Consider the following 20,597-nt stretch of genomic DNA (forward strand, 5'->3'; position numbering starts at 1 on the left):
TATAGCGCAGTTTGAGCAAGTTCGCACGCAAAATATTAGCGAAAAGAGTCGCTTCACGTGCCGGTTATCAATTTCTTTATTGTGTATAAATATAAAGAACTCAACTAATATATTGAAGCAAAATATGACACTTTAATACCCAACTGAGCAGTAGAGAGACTTCATCAAAGCAAATGGATTGTAAATTTATAGATAACATATACATAAATATTCATGTATTTGGTTTATTATTGCTTTAAATGTTATTATGTTTATTATGTTATATTATTGCTTTAAAAGGTAACACAAAACAATCATTTTTTGAATAAAAATGAAAAATTCTATTTTAGTCCTCATTAATACCTACTCAAATTCAACGAACCGAACTATATTGCACCATTTTGCCTGACGTATTTTAATTTAATTGGATCCCTAAAATAAAGTTTTACGGTCCAGTAAACTCATTTAATTGAAATCTAAACTCGTTGGCTGAACTTCAATTATCGTCAAATTTTGTTCTAAATAAAAAATATCTTTGGGAATCCTATTTAGCTAATTAAGACTAAATTGATGCAAAATCGATACATAGCTCTGCGTATAATTAGTTATTAGATAGACGTGGATTAGGCCTAGTAATTATAAGGTAGATGCTCTTGAAATAATTAGTTTAACCTATAAAATACCCGAGGGAACAACTCTATTTTTAAACCTTGATAAATCTCTTGTAAATAGAGTTTTCTGGTCTTAAACTTTCCGGGATATATCCGGATTGGAACTTTCTCTTAGAATATTAACGACTCTTTTATGGTCTTACGTAAAAGAGGATCTTTGAGCGATTCTAAAATAGAACACAAGTAGTTTTAGTATTAGATACAAAAGAGGACTGTTTTAACATTTTATTTTTTAGGTGTGTAATAAATCTAATGGATATGGAAAGGGAGAAAACATACAATATATGGCAAGAGTTAGAAGACGGCGCAGGATCTCTTCATCTTTTATTAACCATCAGTGGTACGACTGCATCTGAAACAATTTCGGATTTGACTAACTATGAGGAGAATTACCGGGAAAAAGAAAATATTTATAATAGATATGTAAGTATATTGGGTTTTTACGTTGTGTTAATTATAAACCACTCTTTTAGGTTATAGTCGACGTCTTGTATACTTAATTAAGGTCTCAAAAATAAGTTATTTGGAAATTAAGAAGTATACTTTATTACTTTTGGACCTAGTAGAATAATTTTTACTAAATAAATCTAGTTACGAAATAGGTCTAATAATCTTTTAAGTGATGAGTTAAGAAGCTAATTTCCTTTAAAAAGCTTTTCGTTAAGTTTTAAATATTGAAATTATTTACCATTTCATCTTTTTATGATTTTATGAAGCATTAATGTCCCTCGAGATTTTTTTTATGAATAAAATTTTATTTGTATCATGTAGCTGTTTGACAACAAATCTAGGCCGTTAGCGTAATAGGTACTGTATTTTGAACTTTAACCTACGTAGGAAAATTGTAAGTAGCAAGTTATTATATTCTTAACTTATCATGAATAATAGGGAAAGTTTCTGATCTCTTAAAGGGATGAGTATGATATAGAATTTTTGATGTAACAAGATAATCCTGGTCTGGCCATTCAGACATTAGTTACATGGTACAATTCAGATTTTCGCTCTATCAAAAGGCCCGGCATGACGGAAGTTTTTGATATTAGATTTTAAAAATATCTACAATTATATGCTTGCATTTGATGCTAAAGTTACGTTATGCGCACCATAAAGGTGATTTGAGCATATTATTCTCTACACAAATGATATGCTTACACGACGCATTATTATGTTTTGGATGATAAAACGAATTGAACGAAATAGGGTCATATCCGATAATATATATTACGATTTTTTCAACATTATCCTATACTATTTTGCATAAAAACTGACCATACAAAATTTCACGCGTTTATCTTTAATAGTTTTCGAAATATTAAACCCCAAAGTTGCCGCGAACGGAAAATTAACTCGTGCTCGCGTTACGTCACTAGGCTTAAACGGACGGTTTGGGCTGTTTTCCGCCGCCCGCCGTCATGCGTCAGTAGGTAGAATCTATAACAGCGTTTGTTTATATCAGTTTTCGAAAGTACGTTGCGTAAGTAGAAGTGTTATTGGATATTATTTTTTTAACTGTGGACACTTAAAAATTGGAAAATGTTTAAAAAAGGCTTTGTAAAAGCAGATTCTTCTAATCTTCCGGAGGTAGACTTCTTAATGGTTATGCAGTATTTTAATTCCAATCATGAATATTTAAGTGCAAAGATGAGAGGATCTAAAATGCAAAAGTAAATATGATTAAATTTATTGATATAAAAATTACTTTATTGGTAATGATTATTTGTAAAAATAAGAGCAAATAAATAAGTGTACGTACTTAGTCGCTTAAGTCGCTGTAAACTGTATACATATTATCACATGTTTTCACAGTACTAGATTTTTCGAGGCTAAAACTTCATCTATATGTTTGAAGCCTCGATCTGCCATAATGTCAGCTCTACTCTCAGGAAGATCAAGAAAGCCCGATTCATTAACTATAGTTATATCGGACGTGCTCCCGCCAAAGCCTTTTGATGTATAATTTATTAATCCATCAGGTGCACATCCAATTAAATATTTAAAGGTATTACATGTTTTGTACTCAGACCACGTGAGGGCCTGTAAAACAGGATTGGTTGGTTTTTGAATTAACACCTTGAAACAATTAATAATGCATTGCACTTTATTATATCTATGCCTAAAAGGTATTGGCAAATGCTTTTTTATTTCTTCCAGTGCTTCCATTGAATAAAGTTCTTAAATACTCTACATAATATGGGCAAAGATTTTTGAAAGATAATGCCCACAACTCTACTTGATACGACAAAGTCGTCACCTATGCAAGCATACGATTGATTAAGTTAAGTGTCTTTTTTCCACGTTTTGTTTTATATTATAAGGCTCCAAAGATTCACTTTGCGATACTTGCAATTAAGTTTCAGAACAGGCATCTATTTTAAATTCCGATGAACTACCAGTACTATCACAAATACTAGATGAGGAGCTTGATCCAACGATTTCAGTACTTTTGAAATGTTTAGCTTTGACTATTTTAGGCGGTCGCAATAAACTACACTGAATCGGCTTAGATTTTAATGATGGTCTTATATTTACTTGTACACCAATACTTTTGAAATCCATTGTGCTATTATTTTTTTGGAATTTTTCTTCTTCTGGGACATCAGCTATGTCCTCGGCTATCTCTATTGCGCACAGGTTTATTTTAAGTATTTTTTGGTCTATGCATTCTTCAATAATTCCTTGACGTTGTCTCTTTGAGAATGCTGATCGAGAAGAACTAGCTTGTGCACCTTTTCTTCTAGTTTGGCACTCAAAAAAACGAGGAACAACACCTTCTTTTAATTTAATTTTCACGTTTGGCAATAATTTAAATTTAACATAATTTTCAGCATCTTCCTCTAACTAAAAAAAAATTTACCTAATAATTTCAAAATAAATATTTAGTTAAAAAATCACTCCTAGCATTCAGCCGTTTAACGTCGAAAGACCATATGTAATATTTTTATTATCAGGACGTTTTTAAAAACCATAATACTTTTTACCTATCATTTTTTTACGCTTGTCACTCAAGTAACTTAAATTCCTAGACTTAGAACACTCTTCTAGGATCCAAATTTTATTCCGATTCTACAGCAAAAAATCATAAAGAAATAACCTTAAAATTTAATTACTTTTTATATACAAGGCGCTTGGGCTAAAGTTTAAGACTTTTTAACAAAAGCATCATTTTCTCTAAACAAGGTATAAAACGAAAACATACCTACGGTGTTTTTCTATTGTACGGCAGTGTTATATCCATTGGTATTTACGTTTTATTTTTTATTTATGTACCTATCTTAAAACTTACATTAAAATGATCCTGGCAGCAATAGGCTCCTGTTTTTTCACTTAATAGGACATTCCGGCGCGTTGCTCGTTGCCAAAGAATTCTCTTCTTTTTGTCTGTCGGCAAACGAATAAAATATTTGTCCGGTGTGTTGATGACGTCGTACTTTTGCATTCAGGAACGATACAATATTTATATTTGTTTTTAGTGTGGTATGATGCCATATTCAAATAAAAAAAACGTCTCTGTACGGATGAAAAAACTAACATCCTCCTACAGCGCGTCGATCAAACTGAATACTGAATCGGATTATCGGATAATTATTGCAGGGCATAGGGCAATCACACCAGGCGCACTACTAAAAGTTTAAGCCTAATGATTTAGCGTCGCCGCGCGACTTTGATATTTTTTAAAAATATGATCGGATTGACAGAATTTGTTAATTTTTGGTAGATTATCTTTTGAAAGGCCATTCTACAAGAAAATTGTGTTTTTAGTATACATGGATATGACCCTATTGTCATTCTTTCAATATATTATTATAATTTTAATTGATGGCTTAGATGTAATCTACTACGTTTCTTTACTACAAGCATGGGCATCCACATCTGCTACACCAAGCTGATTTCTAATCTGAGCATTTTAAAACGCCATATTTTTTAACAAAAATAACACAACAAGAATACGAACCTTAATCAAATAATTATCCTTATTTATTATTACTTCAACTTTACAGCAAAATAAAAATTAAATAATACAATGGTCAGCTAAAATAAGAAATCAGTACATTCCGACAAGTTTCTTGAATGGACTACCAAAAAAACGGTCCATTCATCTTTATTTAGGTCACCACTCTATATCAGGAATTATAGAGAAAATTTGACAAAATGCTAAGCTTTTTAAATTCTGTTTATATTAATATAAGACGAAAATAAACACTTCAGTTATAAAGTCAGGTTTCTATAGAGTGGATAACGGAATTGCTCTTTTGAATTTTACATTATTTTTGAAATAGGCAATAGCCCATAATATCAGCTTACGTACACTTTCCCTCTTTAAATCTTATATATTTGTGCTCTTAACTGCCCATATAAAAATGTAATTATTACAAAGCCACAAACGAATAGTCTATGAACTTTGAAACCATTGCCAAAATAAATATTCCAGCATTTCTTCTTCTTCTTAGCAAATAGGTAAGCAAAACACTGCAATCAGAACTGTAGCATATTAGTACTATTAAGTGTTAATATTTTAATGTTTTTTTTAATAAGAAAATGTATATTTTTTTAATTTCTTGAGATAATGGATTGTTTAGTAGAGATTAAATGTTTATTGATCCCCTTGTTAGTTACATTAATCCATTATATAAAACGTTTGTTTTTTTATAGAAGAATTAAACAATATATGATTAAATTTTACTTTGCTACCGCAATCACAATTTAGCCTATCGATTATTTTAATGTTATATAAATGCTATGGTATCAAACAATGATTAGAACTTAATCTGCACGTTAGTGTTATTTGTTTTTTTGATTTGTATCTTGCATCATAAAACCATGCTGTTTTCTGATTTCTGTTTATTGATTGAATATCAGCATAATAAACTCTCTCTATTAAGTAAAAGTTTTTTTTAATCTTTTACTTAAATATTTTATCATTTTCCAAATACATAAGGATCCTGGTAATGCCCATCAAACATTTTAAGTCATTACTAAAATAGCATTTGTCTGTTCCAAGCATAAAACTGAAAAATACCTTCCCTTGTAAGCCAAAAAAAGGATATTCAACACTTTTAAATTACTACCGGTATAAATATAAATTAAGTTTTTCAGTCATTAATAAACCAACACAATCTCTTTAATGCTATAGATTGTTGAATCCTTTAATGCACTATAGAAACTACGATTCTAAGATTTTTAAGCAGATAAAAAAATGCTAGCCCTAGGTAAACGAACATTTTTAATTACCCCTGAGATAAATATTTCAATCTTCTCCAAGAGATAAAAGAAAAAAAGTAAAAAAACAATTCATTGCATCTTTTAAAACACTCCTGAGAATAATAGTCCATTATGTCCAAGTAGATAAGTAAAAAAAAATTGGTACTAGCGGCAAGCCTTTTAAATCACTGCTGTCTGTAAGGGTTTCTTTAAGAAGGATGTTTATCTAATACAATAATCGATTTTGTTTCAATTTTATCTAATTTAAACGTTTAATAGGACAGAGTAGTTTTAGTTTAGTTTTAGTGTAGTATGGAAGTATCACCCAGTATAACAAATATTGTGTAAATAGGAATCTACTATATTGTAATAATACATTAATTAATTCTATATAGCAAAACATTATAATGTCTAGTAAGCATTATCATAAACCAGGTCAACGGGAAGTTCAACGATCCTTGGATGTAGCTTTTTGATATTTTATTATAATTAGATCCTACTTAACCCTAAGAAGGTTGTTTCATTTTAACCCTATGTCTTAAATCATAATTACTTAAATCATAATTTACTACACCACTTGACCACTAAATATTTTTGATAAAAACACAAAAATGGTAGTATTATTTAGAGGAGAGCATTTTAAATTATTAATATAGAATTACTTTACTTAAATAACTTTAATTTGAATTTCAGCTTTGGCACAGGACTTTTCATAATCTGAAAGATGTGGGCCATCTCACAGTAAAAGTATATAAAGCTACCGGATTGGCTGCTGCAGATATAGGTGGGAAAAGTGATCCCTTTTGTGTATTAGAATTGGGCAACGCCAGGCTACAAACTCAAACCGAATACAAGACTCTTACGCCTCAATGGAATAAAATATTCACTTTTAACGTCAAAGATATAAATAATGTATTAGAAATTGTTGTATATGATGAAGATAGAGATCACAAAGTCGAATTTTTAGGTAAGAAATTATGTTTTTTTAATGATCATTAAGAACTTTTTTGAACTTCAAGAAGCTTAGAAAGCTCAAAATTTATTATAATTATAATGAAGTACAGGTTTATTAAAACGAAATTCATTCCGTATGAAACTTGATCCCAGCTAATATTAACTTACTTATCTTGCACTTAAGATAAGGTATATCTGAGTTGTCTAAAAAGTTTTTAAGATTAGGGAACAAAAAGGGAAAGAAAGTCGATTGGGGTCTGGTGTGTAAGGAAGGTGGTAAGGATGTAGGTAGTTTAAATCATAATTGGTGGAACCTTCAAAGCCCCACTTTCTTAGCCGACTTAACTTTCTTTGCTTTTTTGGAAACTATTCCTCCCTTGCAGTACATTCTGTTGATGGTATTTTTATTTCAGGATGATAATGGTGTATCCAAGCTTAGCCTTAATACTTGTGCAAAAAGACCTTAAAGACCCAATCATTATTTAATTACGAATTTGCGGGTCCTGGGCACCTAATATAGGCAAGAACCGTGTCGCAACTAGACGTATATAAATCTGTAAAATAATTAAATGAACGAAGCAAAATTATGCGAAATTGAACAATTATATTGTCTGGAATTTAAGGTTTCCTGTTACTATAATAATGACTGACATTATTTAATCGTAATAATAATATGCCTAAAACAGTTATTAGTAATAAGTCAGGATTTTATTTCTCAAATGAAGGGGGAAACATTTGTTTAATTGTGCTAATAGAGACTCCTAGTGGACTATACTAGTTTAATTTACGTTCACGGAAATATGGCGCAGCTTATATGGCGCTACATCAATTAGCATAATAAATTAAACAAATCCATAGTATACAAAATATGCCTATTTATTAGCGCTAAAGAGAAGAATGAAGCAATTTACAGTTTGGAAGATATAAAATATGGAGTGTCCTTGTTGTCTTTACGTATGCTTGTTTTAATCTTATCTGAGCTTTTTTTGTCGTGTAACGTATCTTATTCGTTACAATTATTATCAATGATACTTATAGTCCAATAGCAATGGCTAAAGTACTTGAAACTTTCATTACCACACGACGATCGAACTCAAAACTAGAGACAGTTCTATATGTTATATTTGTGTAGATATTGAACTGGGTTTCAGAGTATGCAAAATACTAAATTAACATTTTTAACTATTGTGATCAAAGTTGCAGTGTACCATGATTTTCAATAATTCAATAATTGATTTTCAATAATTCTCTTCTACATCCTATGTCAGAAAAAGAACTGTAAAGCAGATGTACGATTTCAACTACTCAATAATCTTTAAATGTTCGTATTAAAATAAACAAAAAAATGCAAACTCTTATAAAACACATGAACTTATTATCTTAACAGTAACTCACTAGTAATTTCATTATCTAGAGCACGCTTAAACATTTTGAAATAACAAAGTATTAATGGCGCTTATTTGAGCAACGAAAAAATATTAAGAGAGTAAAAATACAACAACTAGATATAATACAACGATTTATTGACCTACAATTCATTTGGAGCAATTTCTCACTGCGGCGCTATAGCTTCACTCGACTCAACTTTACTACGACCCAACACTTAGGCCTACAATTGAATACCAGACGATAAAGAGAGAGTAAAAGGGGAGAGATATAGGAGTTACCTAGCTGCAATTGATCACCAAGTAACTGGAGATATAGAAAGAGACCGATCTTATGGTTTAAAAAGTAATGGAAAATAGGGATAATTCTTTAAGAATTTCTCCGACTCGCTTTGACCGACTCAATTTGAATGTTGGCTTGACTGATACAACTAAATTCGAGTATGTGGTTTTTTACTTAATAAGTTTTTTAGAGTGCTTATGGTTAGACTTCATCGAAGAGATAAATGCTAAAAGCTAAGAGACCGACAGTTTAATGAGAATTTAGTATAGATCCTAGTAATCTCTAAGAATCGATGGAGTCCTTAAAACTATAGATAATATATATAATAATAATAATAATAATAATAATAATAATAATAATAATAAAAATAATCCAGAATCCCCAGTTTCACAGGGTCATGAAACAGGACCCAACCTGCTAAAAGTGTTGCGCAGGAAACGTAGCCAGTGCTCCGTCAAGCAGGGTTACCGAAACAGCGCTTAAAATGGATATCTGCCATGAATAAATCTATAATGCGCATTTTCTTTAAAATAACAAACAACGCTACTTCGACATATGGGAGGAAGAGGAATAGCCGACATAGAGAAGCAGCTGACTCAGCAAATGAGTGCAATCCTTTTTCTTAAGAAAAGCTTTTGTTTAAAAAATAGATTTTTAAATTGTAAAAGTGATGTAATTATTTCTAATAATGAGTATAACTATTATAGACAATAAGGTTTATTTTTTGTTATATTATTATATTGTAATCTTACATATAAGAGATCACGTTAAATGGCTGATTTTTTGACTACAAATTAGAAATAAAATTTACATAAAGCAATTCAGGGTAAAAAATATGACTGGTGGTGAACGCTTTTTATATACTCGCTAGACGATAGTGTCGGAAGATCCCTAGTCTGTAGAATGGCAGCGGCATATCCTCTCAAGGCCAGCGTAAGTGCAGTCGTCTATTCCCTTTGTGATCTATCGTTTACTCTTTCAGCCGCCTCAAACTGACAATATTCTATGATGTAGGACTTACAAATTGAAGTTGTTGAAGCCGCACCAACCTAACGGATTCCTTATCAGAAACTTGATAGGGAAGATAATTGTGGGAAGATAAAGTGTTGACGTCCAATATTGCGATTCTCTTTTGGATTTCTTGGATCCTGTCCTACATTAATGAAAAAAATTCTTCTTTTAATTCGTTCTTGTTTTTAAATCTTTTCTTCCAACCTTGCAGAAATCTTTTTTATCCTCTTCCCAAAATTACTTTTAAATGGTTTACATTATTTTCTAAAATCATTTCTGCCAACCTGGCATAATTATGTCTCAGGGTGACACAGTTTTCTTCCAATTTCTCAAAATTTTGTAGCAATTTAGCTTCCAGACCTTGCAACATTTAACCGATATCGCTTGCACTAGCAAAAACAAAAATCTATCATCGCCTTTCTCAAGTATTGCGGTACGAAGCCGCACCTGCAAGTCCGCTTTAAGTCCCGTCATATCACAGTCCTTTTCGTCCGCCTCCCGTTTTAATATTATTTATTTTTCACCATCGTCCTTGGTGAAAAATAGTTGACCAACATCTAATTATTCACACCCCACACCTGACACCAATGTAGCGTTTTAAGCCGCTTGGGAATTAAAATACTCGATGCACAAAAATAGTCAACTGATTTTTACATACACACCTCACTAGGAAACCTTATGGTCCAACCATAATGGTTGGAATCAACCGTTGGAATTAAAAAATGTTAATGCTAATAAAATACTTTTCTTAACATTTATTAGATTACAATTAGAATATGAGACAATAATTTGGCCTCCGATACATCAAACTTATTAAGTTTATTTTAGATATTTACATGGAAAATTACAAGAAATCAATTGTTGACATTTATCCTATACAAGGTTATTTTCAAACTGAACTTTTAATTCTACTTAAACTATATTCTCTATAAACTAGAACAAACAAGTCCTCTCAGGTAATACTATATAAAATTTTAAATAATAAATTTGATTGTTTAAACATATTTCATTGGTTGTCCTTTCTAAGAGCATCACGCCAGAACTGTAAGCTTTATCTTCCTGGAGTTAGAACTAATACTATGAACAGTTATTCACTCTACAGAATGTGTGACGCTTGCAGAAATTAGGACCTTGGTTACTTTTATATCTTCCTAAATGCTCTAAAATTATTTTTTAATTTACTTTTGCTTAAACTTTATTAAGATCTCTGATTTTAAACCTTTGTTTCTTCATCTTTCGTTACGTAAATTATATTTATTTTATTACAAATTTATTAGTAACACTCAATAGTACGTACAATTTTAATTATTTGAAAAAAAGGTCAGCTTACATATCTTTATTATCTATTATTTTATAATATTTTTGTTCAGAAAAGATTTATTTTTCTATACTGTTATTGATCTTTAGCCCTCTGATAGAATAAAATATAATTAAATTATAGTAAATTAAATTAATTTATTATTATTGGTTAAATAATACTGATATTTACACGAGTAAGCTCTTCACTAACACTATTTTGTTATTTATTTTATTAAAATGCAGCTACGTAGCATGTTGTAACTCTCTTTATCAATATTTATTTATAGGTAATAGATTTTCACCAATTTTTAGGTCGCATTTTATAGGTATATAATAATGAAACTGATTGTTTTGCATTGCATACGTTTTTTCCAAGTAGGCAGCTTATGCTTAATCTTAATTAGAACACGTATTTCGTTCATAACAATTAATTAAAATATCTACCTGTGTTTAATATTTTTCTTATATATATATATATATATATATATATTATATATTATATATGACTTATGTTAAAAGATATCGGAGGGATGTACTTTAAGGTAGTAGTACTAATAGAAAATTTCTTAATAAAATTTATATTTTCTTAAATTTTTGTATAGTAGAATATATCAAACTTGTTTTTTAATTTTTTCAAATCTTAATTTTCTGGTTTCTATTTGTTTATTTTCTGGTATGAATTTTATGTTTAATATCTAATAGTTATTTTTTTTTAATTTTATATTTATAGTTTTTTTTAATATTTAGGATTTTAGCTTAAGTAAAATAGTAGATTGTATAATTTAAATTATACAATCAAGGCCATTTAAAGGTCAAAGATTCGCATAGAAAACTGTGAATCTTTGACCGTTTAAACTTTTTTGGATGTGCTATGATTTCTGAGATACCACTATTAGACATAAAAAAGTAAACTCTGTCTGTATATAGAAAAAAATATTAAATACTTACAAAATAAATAACTAAATATTGTTAAAAAAGTAATATAAAGTTAACACAAATGTAAAATTAAAGTTCATATAGTTCCGTAAACGATGTTCTATTTAGTTTATTCTGTTAGTCCTAATAGTACTGTCATTTTTTGCGGTATACTTCACATGAATTGTTATTACAAATAACAGTAATATCTATGAGACAGAACCCAACGTATCTGTAAATCCAATTTTGAATAATAAAATAGTTATTTATGTAACAAGTGTGTAAAATGATCCTTTTATGATGAATGGGTAACTTGTCAATCGATGAGCTTTGCGGAGACCCTGTATATAATACTAGCTAAAACGAGAAAAGCAGTGATAACATAAATAGTTTTAATATTATATTTTTTTCTTAATAGTATCTACTATAAATTTGGTAAACTATAAAAAAACAGTTTTATTAATTATTATTATAAATGTTTTATTTATGTTTTTAAAATTCACCATTAAATTACAATTATGAATTATGAATGAACTTAAATGAGCTGAGTTGAGTTAAACTTCAGTTTTATTATATGTACATTGTCACAACTCATGGTTAACTAATATGGATTTAAAGTAGGAAATAAGAGCTATGAGTTAGTATTAGTGTATATCCACTATATTTTTGTTCATATAGGGTCTTGTACAGTGGCGAAGCGTACGAGTAGACAAGGTAGACACTATCTACCCAAAATTATCCAGTTATTTCTCATTAATTTATTACGTAATTATTTCATGTAATTGTTGAATTCAAATTTAAAAAAAAAATAACACAGAATGTAGTCGCTCTCCTTACTAATATTATATAGTATCTAAACGGCTATAATATCTATCTATCTATAATATCTAAGGCGCGCCCCGCCTGACGCACCAATTAAAATAAAAATGCAGGGCTGACACCCAATAATTGTATACGAGCCCCAGGAAGACACATTGATTTCTGTCTTCGGAAATTTGGAGCATCTAATCGAACCATATACGCATCAAGCAGGTGACAGAGGTCCGGCCGCATCAGTATTCAGCCTATTACGTATGCAAAATTTACTCGCGGGAAAGACATTTGAGCTTTTGTCTATCGAAGTCGACCAGCTATTTTATTATGCTCTTGAGGGTTATTGTTTATCGACACGCTTGATCTGGTCGGCCGCAATACATCTTCAGTTTTGTTTTTTGATGAATCTGCATTTGATGCGAGCGCATGCTATTGGGCAGTGTGAATAAAAACTTAGCTTTTGCTTTTAGTATGAAGTATAAGCTTTAGCTTTTACTAGATAGATTTAGCTTTTACTAATAGCATTTGCTAAATTTAAGTAAATAACCTTTTGCTTTTACTTACTAGCGAAAGCTAGATATTTTAAGTATTTACTTAAAGTTTTTATTTTGTAAATCATCCAATGGTGTTATGCCGTACCGTTTATCGCCTAAAATAAGTCCATAGTTCTGTTGACGTCTTCTCATCATACCAAAAATCTTTGGTCTACTTAAAATACGACTGTCGTGCATCGAGCCAGGCCATTGAGCATCTACGGATGTAAAAATTTCTTTTGCGTCACAAGTTGCTTGCACATTTATACTACACCATCCTTTCCTATTGATATACTTGTCACCATGTAGCGATGGCGTTATTATTGGTACATGAGTGTCAATTGCACCAAAAGCACAGCGAAATTTATACAACTGTACCCATTGGTTGATTGCCTGCTCAGTCGAGTTTTTTGTAGGAAATGTCATCCAAATTCATGCCTTTTCAACTATTTTTGGTAAAACGTGAGATATCGTTTTACATATTGTTGTTCTATGAACTCCTTCTTTTCTGATCCTTATTTGAAATCCAGGATCACTTAGAAATTGCAAAAATATTTGCTCCACTTTTGGCTCCAAAAAATGGTTAGCTATCCAACATTTTCTTCACTAAATCTATACAGATCGTGGTATTCTTTGGCACGACTTTCTTTTCTTTCGGGATAAAATTTTACAGATCTTATATTCATAAATGCAGCCATTTCTACCAAACTGTTTAACAATACTACATTTTTAAGTGAGGGTCTAACAAGCTTGCAAAAATGTAAGCTTTTCCTTAATATTCTTAGTAATTACTTACTTTTATTCCCACCATTTTTAGATAATGCTAACAACTTTAGCTTTTGCTAATTGTATTAATTAGTAAAAGTTACTACTTACTTTTATCCATTGCAAACTAAGCATTTGCTAGGAAAATGTAAGTTTTAGCTTTTACTGAATTCTTATTCACACTGCCCATTGTAATTTAATAATTAGTATTTTTATTTTTGGGTGTATAGAAAATATTTTTTTAATGGATATTTTAGGGGTTATTTATGAACCACTGTTTGATATTGGCAATTGTATTTTAATTGTGTTTTTATTTGTCTTTAATTAATTTTAAAATAATGGATATTATGGATTTATAAGTTATGGTTATACCTATGTTGTGTTTTTTTTGTAAGTAGTATTTATTTTTATCTATCTATCTTTTTATGCTAGTAGTAATAATTTTTTTCTTTTTTATATCACTACATATTTTTCTCTTTGAGTTAATATTTCATACGCTTTCATTCTCTATTTCATTAAAGTGAATAATATTGAATACACATTTTTTTCTAATTAACAATTTTTATTGTTTGTCTACCCGAAAGAAAAGTTCACGCTTCGCCACTGGTCTTGTATCTGAAATTCTTTTTCTCTTGTACGTATCTGAAATTCCCGGAAATGCGACTTGGCACTACATGAGTGCTTATCCTTTAGTCCGGAGCCTGACTAAATTTCTACGTGTAGATTATATTAACTTATTAAATGTTTGTAAAAAGTTGAAAATATATTTTTAAGAAAAGGATATTTTTAATTTTAAAATATTGTGATTAACCTTAAGCTTATAGAAAAAAGTTTTAGACCTCGAATATAGCAATAAAAAAGATTAATAAAACAAATATAACAAAATGTTCGAACATAATTATAAGTAAAAAACTATTTGTAACATAAGAAATTATTTAATTTCAGGAAAAGTGGCAATTCCATTACTACGAATCCGTAACAGTGAGAAGCGTTGGTATGCCTTGAAAGATAAAAAATTGAGAACAAGAGCAAAAGGAAACTCTCCACAAATTTTGTTAGAGATGAATTTAGTTTGGAATCCGATTAGGGCATGTATTCGAACTTTAAATCCTAAGGAAGAAAAGTTTATGCAAACAGAAGTTAAATTTAAAAGACAAGTTTTCGTGCGGAACGTTCTGAGACTAAAAGTTTTTGTCATGCATTTCCTAGAAATTGGAAAACTAGTTCAGTAAGTACTTACTATTGTTTAATAAGTATAAATATTTCATTCTATACAAGGTGTTCCGTTGATCATGTTACAAACTTCTAGGGCAGATAGAAAACGTCAAAAGAAAAACAAAAGTTCTTATAAACATGGGTCCGGAAAAGCTTCCTCAGGGAGCTAGAGCTGTTTGAAAATAACCTTTAAAAACTATTTTTTTTTAATAGCTCCGGAACTACTTTAGCTACCGCAGCCAATTTTGGGAGGTAAATTATTGTTAGTACGTTTATTCTTTTGAACCTACTAAATAAAAAAAATATTTACCAGGGGCTTCAGAATCAGGAGGGTATTTGGTAATTTAGGCCCATTTCTTTAAGACTTAATTTCTGCCCGTTTGGGCATTAGATTATGATGTTCCTATACTTTTTACATAAAAAAGGTGCTCTTAGTAAAAGTCGGTAAATGGTAAATATCACCGTTTTTGTGAAAATTGACGAAAAGCAAGTTATGAGACACAAAAATGAATTATCTATTATTATTAATAAACAATTAAAAAAAAATCTGGCGTAAATAAAAAATAAATGTTTAAAAAAAGTTAAGGTAGCCACTTTATTAAATTGGTACTCAAATTAATTAACTGTCACTTTAATTACCTTGAGGCATAAAATGTTTTAATATTAATTACTCAAAATGCCGGCTGCCACAATCGATACATTTATTGTATCTACGCACCATATTAAGGTTGACGTGGTTAAAAATATCAGGCGTGGTTTGGATTACTTCAGCAGCTGCCGAAATTCTGGCCACCAGGTCTTCTTCTGACTCGACTGGAGTGTCATATACGAGACTTTTCATATGCCCCCAAAGAAAAAATCTAAGGGTGTCAAATCAAGCGCGCTGGTCAGGTGACAGGGCCTCCGCGGCCAATCCAGCGCCTTCCAAAATTTTCATTTATAAACTCGCGGACAATAAGTGAAAAATGAGCTGGCGCTCCATCGTGTTGTAGCCATAAGTTCTGTCGTATATTTAGGGGCAGATCATCTAATAGTTCTGGCAGTACATTTCTTAAAAAATTTAAATAATAATTTCCCGTTAAACGAGGAGGCAACATAATTGGACCAATTAAGCGGTCTCCAACAATGCCGGCCCACATATTGATCGAAAACTTATGTTGATAGCTCCTAAAATGAATACCATAAGGGTTTTCCTCACTCCACACATAATTATCCTTAGAATTAAAAATGCCTTCTTTTGTAAATAAAGTCTCGTCAGTAAAAAGGACATATTTTGGAAATTGAGGTTCTTCTGTACACCGGTCAAGAAACCACTGGCAAAAATTCACGCGGGGCATAAAATCATTGGGTCCTAATGATTGCACCTTTTGCAGGTGGTAGGGCCGAAGAAGCTGTTCATTAACAACGTTCCATACCCTAACATGATTTACATGCATCGCATCAGCTACTGCTCGAGTACTTACTGATGGGTTATCTTCAAATCGCTGAAGCACTTCTTCCTCAAAATCCGGGATTCGGATGTTCCTTTGTGCGCCATTATCTTGGCGTTTTATTTTAATGGAGCCAGTCTCCTTGAGCCGTTGATTGACCCTTTCAAAAAGTGTGTGAGCTGGGATTCGCCTTTCGGGAAATCGCTCTTCATATAGTCGAGAAGCACTTCTACCATTACATCGAACTTCCCCATAAATTAAAAGCATATCGGCGTATTCAGCAAAAGTGTAAGCTTCCATTACTTAACCGTAATAAAAAGGGAATTAATATCATGTAAAAAATACTGAAAGTGACAAATTTAAAAAAATACTGACAGTGGCTATTATTATTATTATTAAAATAATTTATTCAGGTGCTGTATCTTAGTTTGGTTTTAGTCAATTTCCACAAAAACGGTGATATTAACCGACTTTTACTAAGAGCACCTTTTTTATGTAAAAAGCATAGGAACATCATAATCTAATGCCCAAATGGGCAGAAATTAAAGTCTTAAAGAAATGGGCCTAAATTTACCAAATACCTCCCTGATTCTGAAGCCCCTGGTAAATATTTTTTTATTTAGTAGGTTCAAAAGAATAAACGTACTAACAATAATTTACCTCCCAAAATTGATTGCGGTAGCTAAAGTAGTTCCGGAGCTATTAAAAAAAACTACTTTTTAAAGGTTATTTTCAAACAGCTCTAGCTCCCTGAGGAAGCTTTTCCGGACTCATCTTTATATGAACTTTTGTTTTTCTTTTGACGTTTTCTATCTGCCCTAGAAATTTGTAACATGATCAACGGAACACCCTGTATAAACCATATATCTAGACAAAAGCAAACAATTTCTCAAACATACATTTAAATTATTAAATACATCTTACATGTTTATTTAAATGTTTAAAAATACTTTAAATCTGGTTTATGTAAGCAGTGGCAGATCCAGCGCTCATATATGGAGGAAGGAGAATTTGTTTTCAACATTTGCCTAAATAAATTAATTTATTATTAGTTATTATTAATTATTTTTTATTAGTTAGTTACTTGGTAGTGACCGAGCCAATAATTATAATATTGAATATGTCTTTTAAGTATTACAAATAGGGTATATACAGGTTGAGGAATCGATCATTATGCATAGAGAGGGGTTAATATACTTCTAGGGTACAGAAAACCATTTCTACCAGTCATTGGGCCCTGTATTTCTTTCCACTAATGACGACGTATTCGTTTTATTTAAGCTTTAAATCAATAAATCTTCGAGACTATTGAATTGAAGGAAATTAATTTTCCATCATTATGCAGGGAATTAAAATACCTTTAAAATAAAATATCACTTTTTCCATTTATGATTTTAGAGGTGATCCCCGCCCAGGGGATACAAAATCAACGGGTCGAAGTGTTTTTCCAAAAAAAACTGAAATATCAGTAAATGCCTATTTTGTTTTCAATGCGCCACCCTGTATATTAATATGTGTTTAATAAGTCACTGGCTTTAGGGTTTTTGCTACTGATTTCAAGATGAATTGATGCATAGTCAAGAAGAAATCAATACACGATGTGAGCACTAATAAATTTTAAAGCAAAAAGTTGGTTGATAACCCTCAACTATTACGAATGAAAAATTGAAGGATACGCATTACTTTATTAACTATATCTTTAAGATGATACCCAAAATATTTTAAATCACGTTAAGTCTTAATAGCCTCATAAATTTGTTGAGGCTAATATCTAAAAAATCCAGGTTTATTGGAATTTGGAAGTTTGTGGCTTCCTAAACATAGAGATAAAAATTCGTTCTATCTCTAAATATTGAAAATAAAATAACTGCTTGTTTTCAATGGTGACTCATATGAAATTAGAATACTAACTGCTTCTCAATCAATTGTCTATTTGACATGACCTCATGATATTTAAACTCACGAAAATCGACATTAAATTATTTATTTAGGTTAACAGAAACTTTAATAAAATTACTGAAGCCTAAAACACGAGTTAAAAAATTGTTTAATATGGCATGAACTAGAAATTGGAGTAGACACAACCAGAAAGATGTCAACAAACAAGTCACGAAAGGAAGTACACTCATAATACAATTTTTATTCAGAGATTGCAAGTGAAAAAATGTCAGTACAGTCCAGAGATCTTTCTCAAAGGCGCAAGATCTTATACTTCATCGTCAGAAGAAACCGCGAAGATCCTAGTCGAAATAATTTTCCGACTATAATATATAAGAAGTAATTTAGTCAGATTACAGGCATTTCCTACACTTTTACCGTTCAGAAGTAGAAGTTTCAGTCACAGTGGCAATCCAGAAAACGACATATTTATTAGTGCATTCTCGTGGAACCAGAAGCAATAACTTAAGAACTAAAAAATGTGACAGTTCTTGCCTCTGCTATAGTCTTAATAATTATATTACCCAATATTTTTTATATAGTCGTAATGATCATTTAAAATTGCCGAGATGTTGCCAAATTTATATCAAAGACTTCCAGAGTTAATAAAGAGAGATTTTTGCGTTTTTTAAATTTTAATTTACTAAAGAATTTTACGCGAGTTACTGAGTCTCCATTTATGTGCTTCTCCTTTTATTCGCTTTGAATCATCTTATTTTTGTATATATTCTGTAAAATGAATGTCAAAAAAAATCTTTTTTAGAGATTGTTTTGAATGGGAATCAAAATTCCAAAGCTTCATGGCCTTAGTGGCTTGGCTTCTTTTATGCTACTACTTCCAACCCTGGATGATTCCCGTTGGTCTTTTATTGATTTTCATGAAACAGTACGTAATAAGATCATTATCCGCACCTGCACCAGTTCCTTGGGACGAAATCGCCGAATCTGATATTGACGAGGAAGACGAAGATGAGAAAGAAAAAGAAGAGAAGAAGAGCTTAAAAGAACGGTTGCAGGCTATCCAAGAAGTCACACAAGGGGTTCAAAACGCCATTGGAAAAATTGCTTCGTTATTAGAAAGTCTGAAGAAGTAAGTGCATTCATCATTTCTGAAAAAAGATCTTATGCTTTCAATTAACTTTTTATACAACCTTCAAAAAATTACGGTATGTAGTGGATAGTGTGGTATTTATTATCAAATATAGTGTACTTAACTCGTGAGAGACTTTTCTTGGACTCTAAATGTATTTATTTTTAGTATGTTCAACTTTACGGTGCCATATCTATCATGGATCGCCATCTGGTTGCTGGTTTTAGCAACATTTGTTTTATATTTGATCCCCATCAGGTTCCTGTTAATGATGTGGGCAACCAATAAATTTCTTAGGCGGATATTTCGACCTCATGTGGTTCCGAACAATGAAATCCTGGATTTGTTATCTAGGATACCTGATGATGAAATGCTGGTAAGTATTTATGGTTCTGGATGATTTTTGTGTCGTTATTCGTGATAATAATTTATAAATTTATATTTATGTGGGGTTTACATATTTACTTAGTGCCAATGAAATCAAATCAATATTTTAGAGTAATGAATTTTTATCTTTTTCTAACAAAATGATTTAAAATATATGGATTAATTAAAGCAACCATGTTTTCTAATCATGTTTTAATAAATGGGCTATAGTCAGATGATTTATCTATTTAAAAATAATAATCATGAAACCAAATCGCCCTTTACAATCTATGGCACCTAAGTATATATACCAATTTTTGTATCTATAAGAGATTCAATATAAATTAGGTTACACCATCACTATGCTGCAAAGTACTTTTTGTAAATTATATACCCAATAATCCCAGAAATACTGCTATCCAAATATACTTATAAGAAACCAAACATTTATTAATTTTAGTCTTTTATTAGTCAGTATAGTACAATAATTATTCTTGAAAATCTACTCTGACGCTAGCGCTATGATTGCTTTCAAAGTAGTATAATTCATTCATAATTCTTTTCGATATAATATAAACGCATGTCATATAAAGATGGTCATAAAAAGTGTCATATAATACTCAAATATCTCATTTGAGTATTTTCCTGTGTATGTTTAATAATTGTCTTAAAAGCTATAATCAAAAACTTACTTCATATATATCTATCATATTTTCTTACGTCTATAGCATAGAGCAAATAGTATTTGCCG

The 20,597-nt window shown here is 30.7% G+C and overlaps 1 protein-coding gene across 11 annotated transcripts in view; it reads left to right on the forward strand.

The window, feature by feature from the left end:
• LOC126746567 (multiple C2 and transmembrane domain-containing protein) overlaps window positions 1-20,597 on the forward strand; it is a 248,048-nt gene that overhangs the window by 219,158 nt on the left and 8,293 nt on the right. For all 11 annotated transcript variants that reach the window (XM_050454923.1, XM_050454906.1, XM_050454914.1 and 8 more), the window contains 5 exons: window positions 887-1,073; window positions 6,543-6,816; window positions 14,753-15,035; window positions 19,154-19,480; window positions 19,649-19,856. In XM_050454923.1, coding sequence (XP_050310880.1) covers window positions 887-1,073; window positions 6,543-6,816; window positions 14,753-15,035; window positions 19,154-19,480; window positions 19,649-19,856 — 1,279 coding nt within the window. The remainder of the gene's footprint in view (window positions 1-886; window positions 1,074-6,542; window positions 6,817-14,752; window positions 15,036-19,153; window positions 19,481-19,648; window positions 19,857-20,597) is intronic.

Source organism: Anthonomus grandis, chromosome 2 (assembly GCF_022605725.1).
Source record: "Anthonomus grandis grandis chromosome 2, icAntGran1.3, whole genome shotgun sequence".
NCBI classification, from domain to species: Eukaryota; Metazoa; Arthropoda; class Insecta; order Coleoptera; family Curculionidae; genus Anthonomus; species Anthonomus grandis.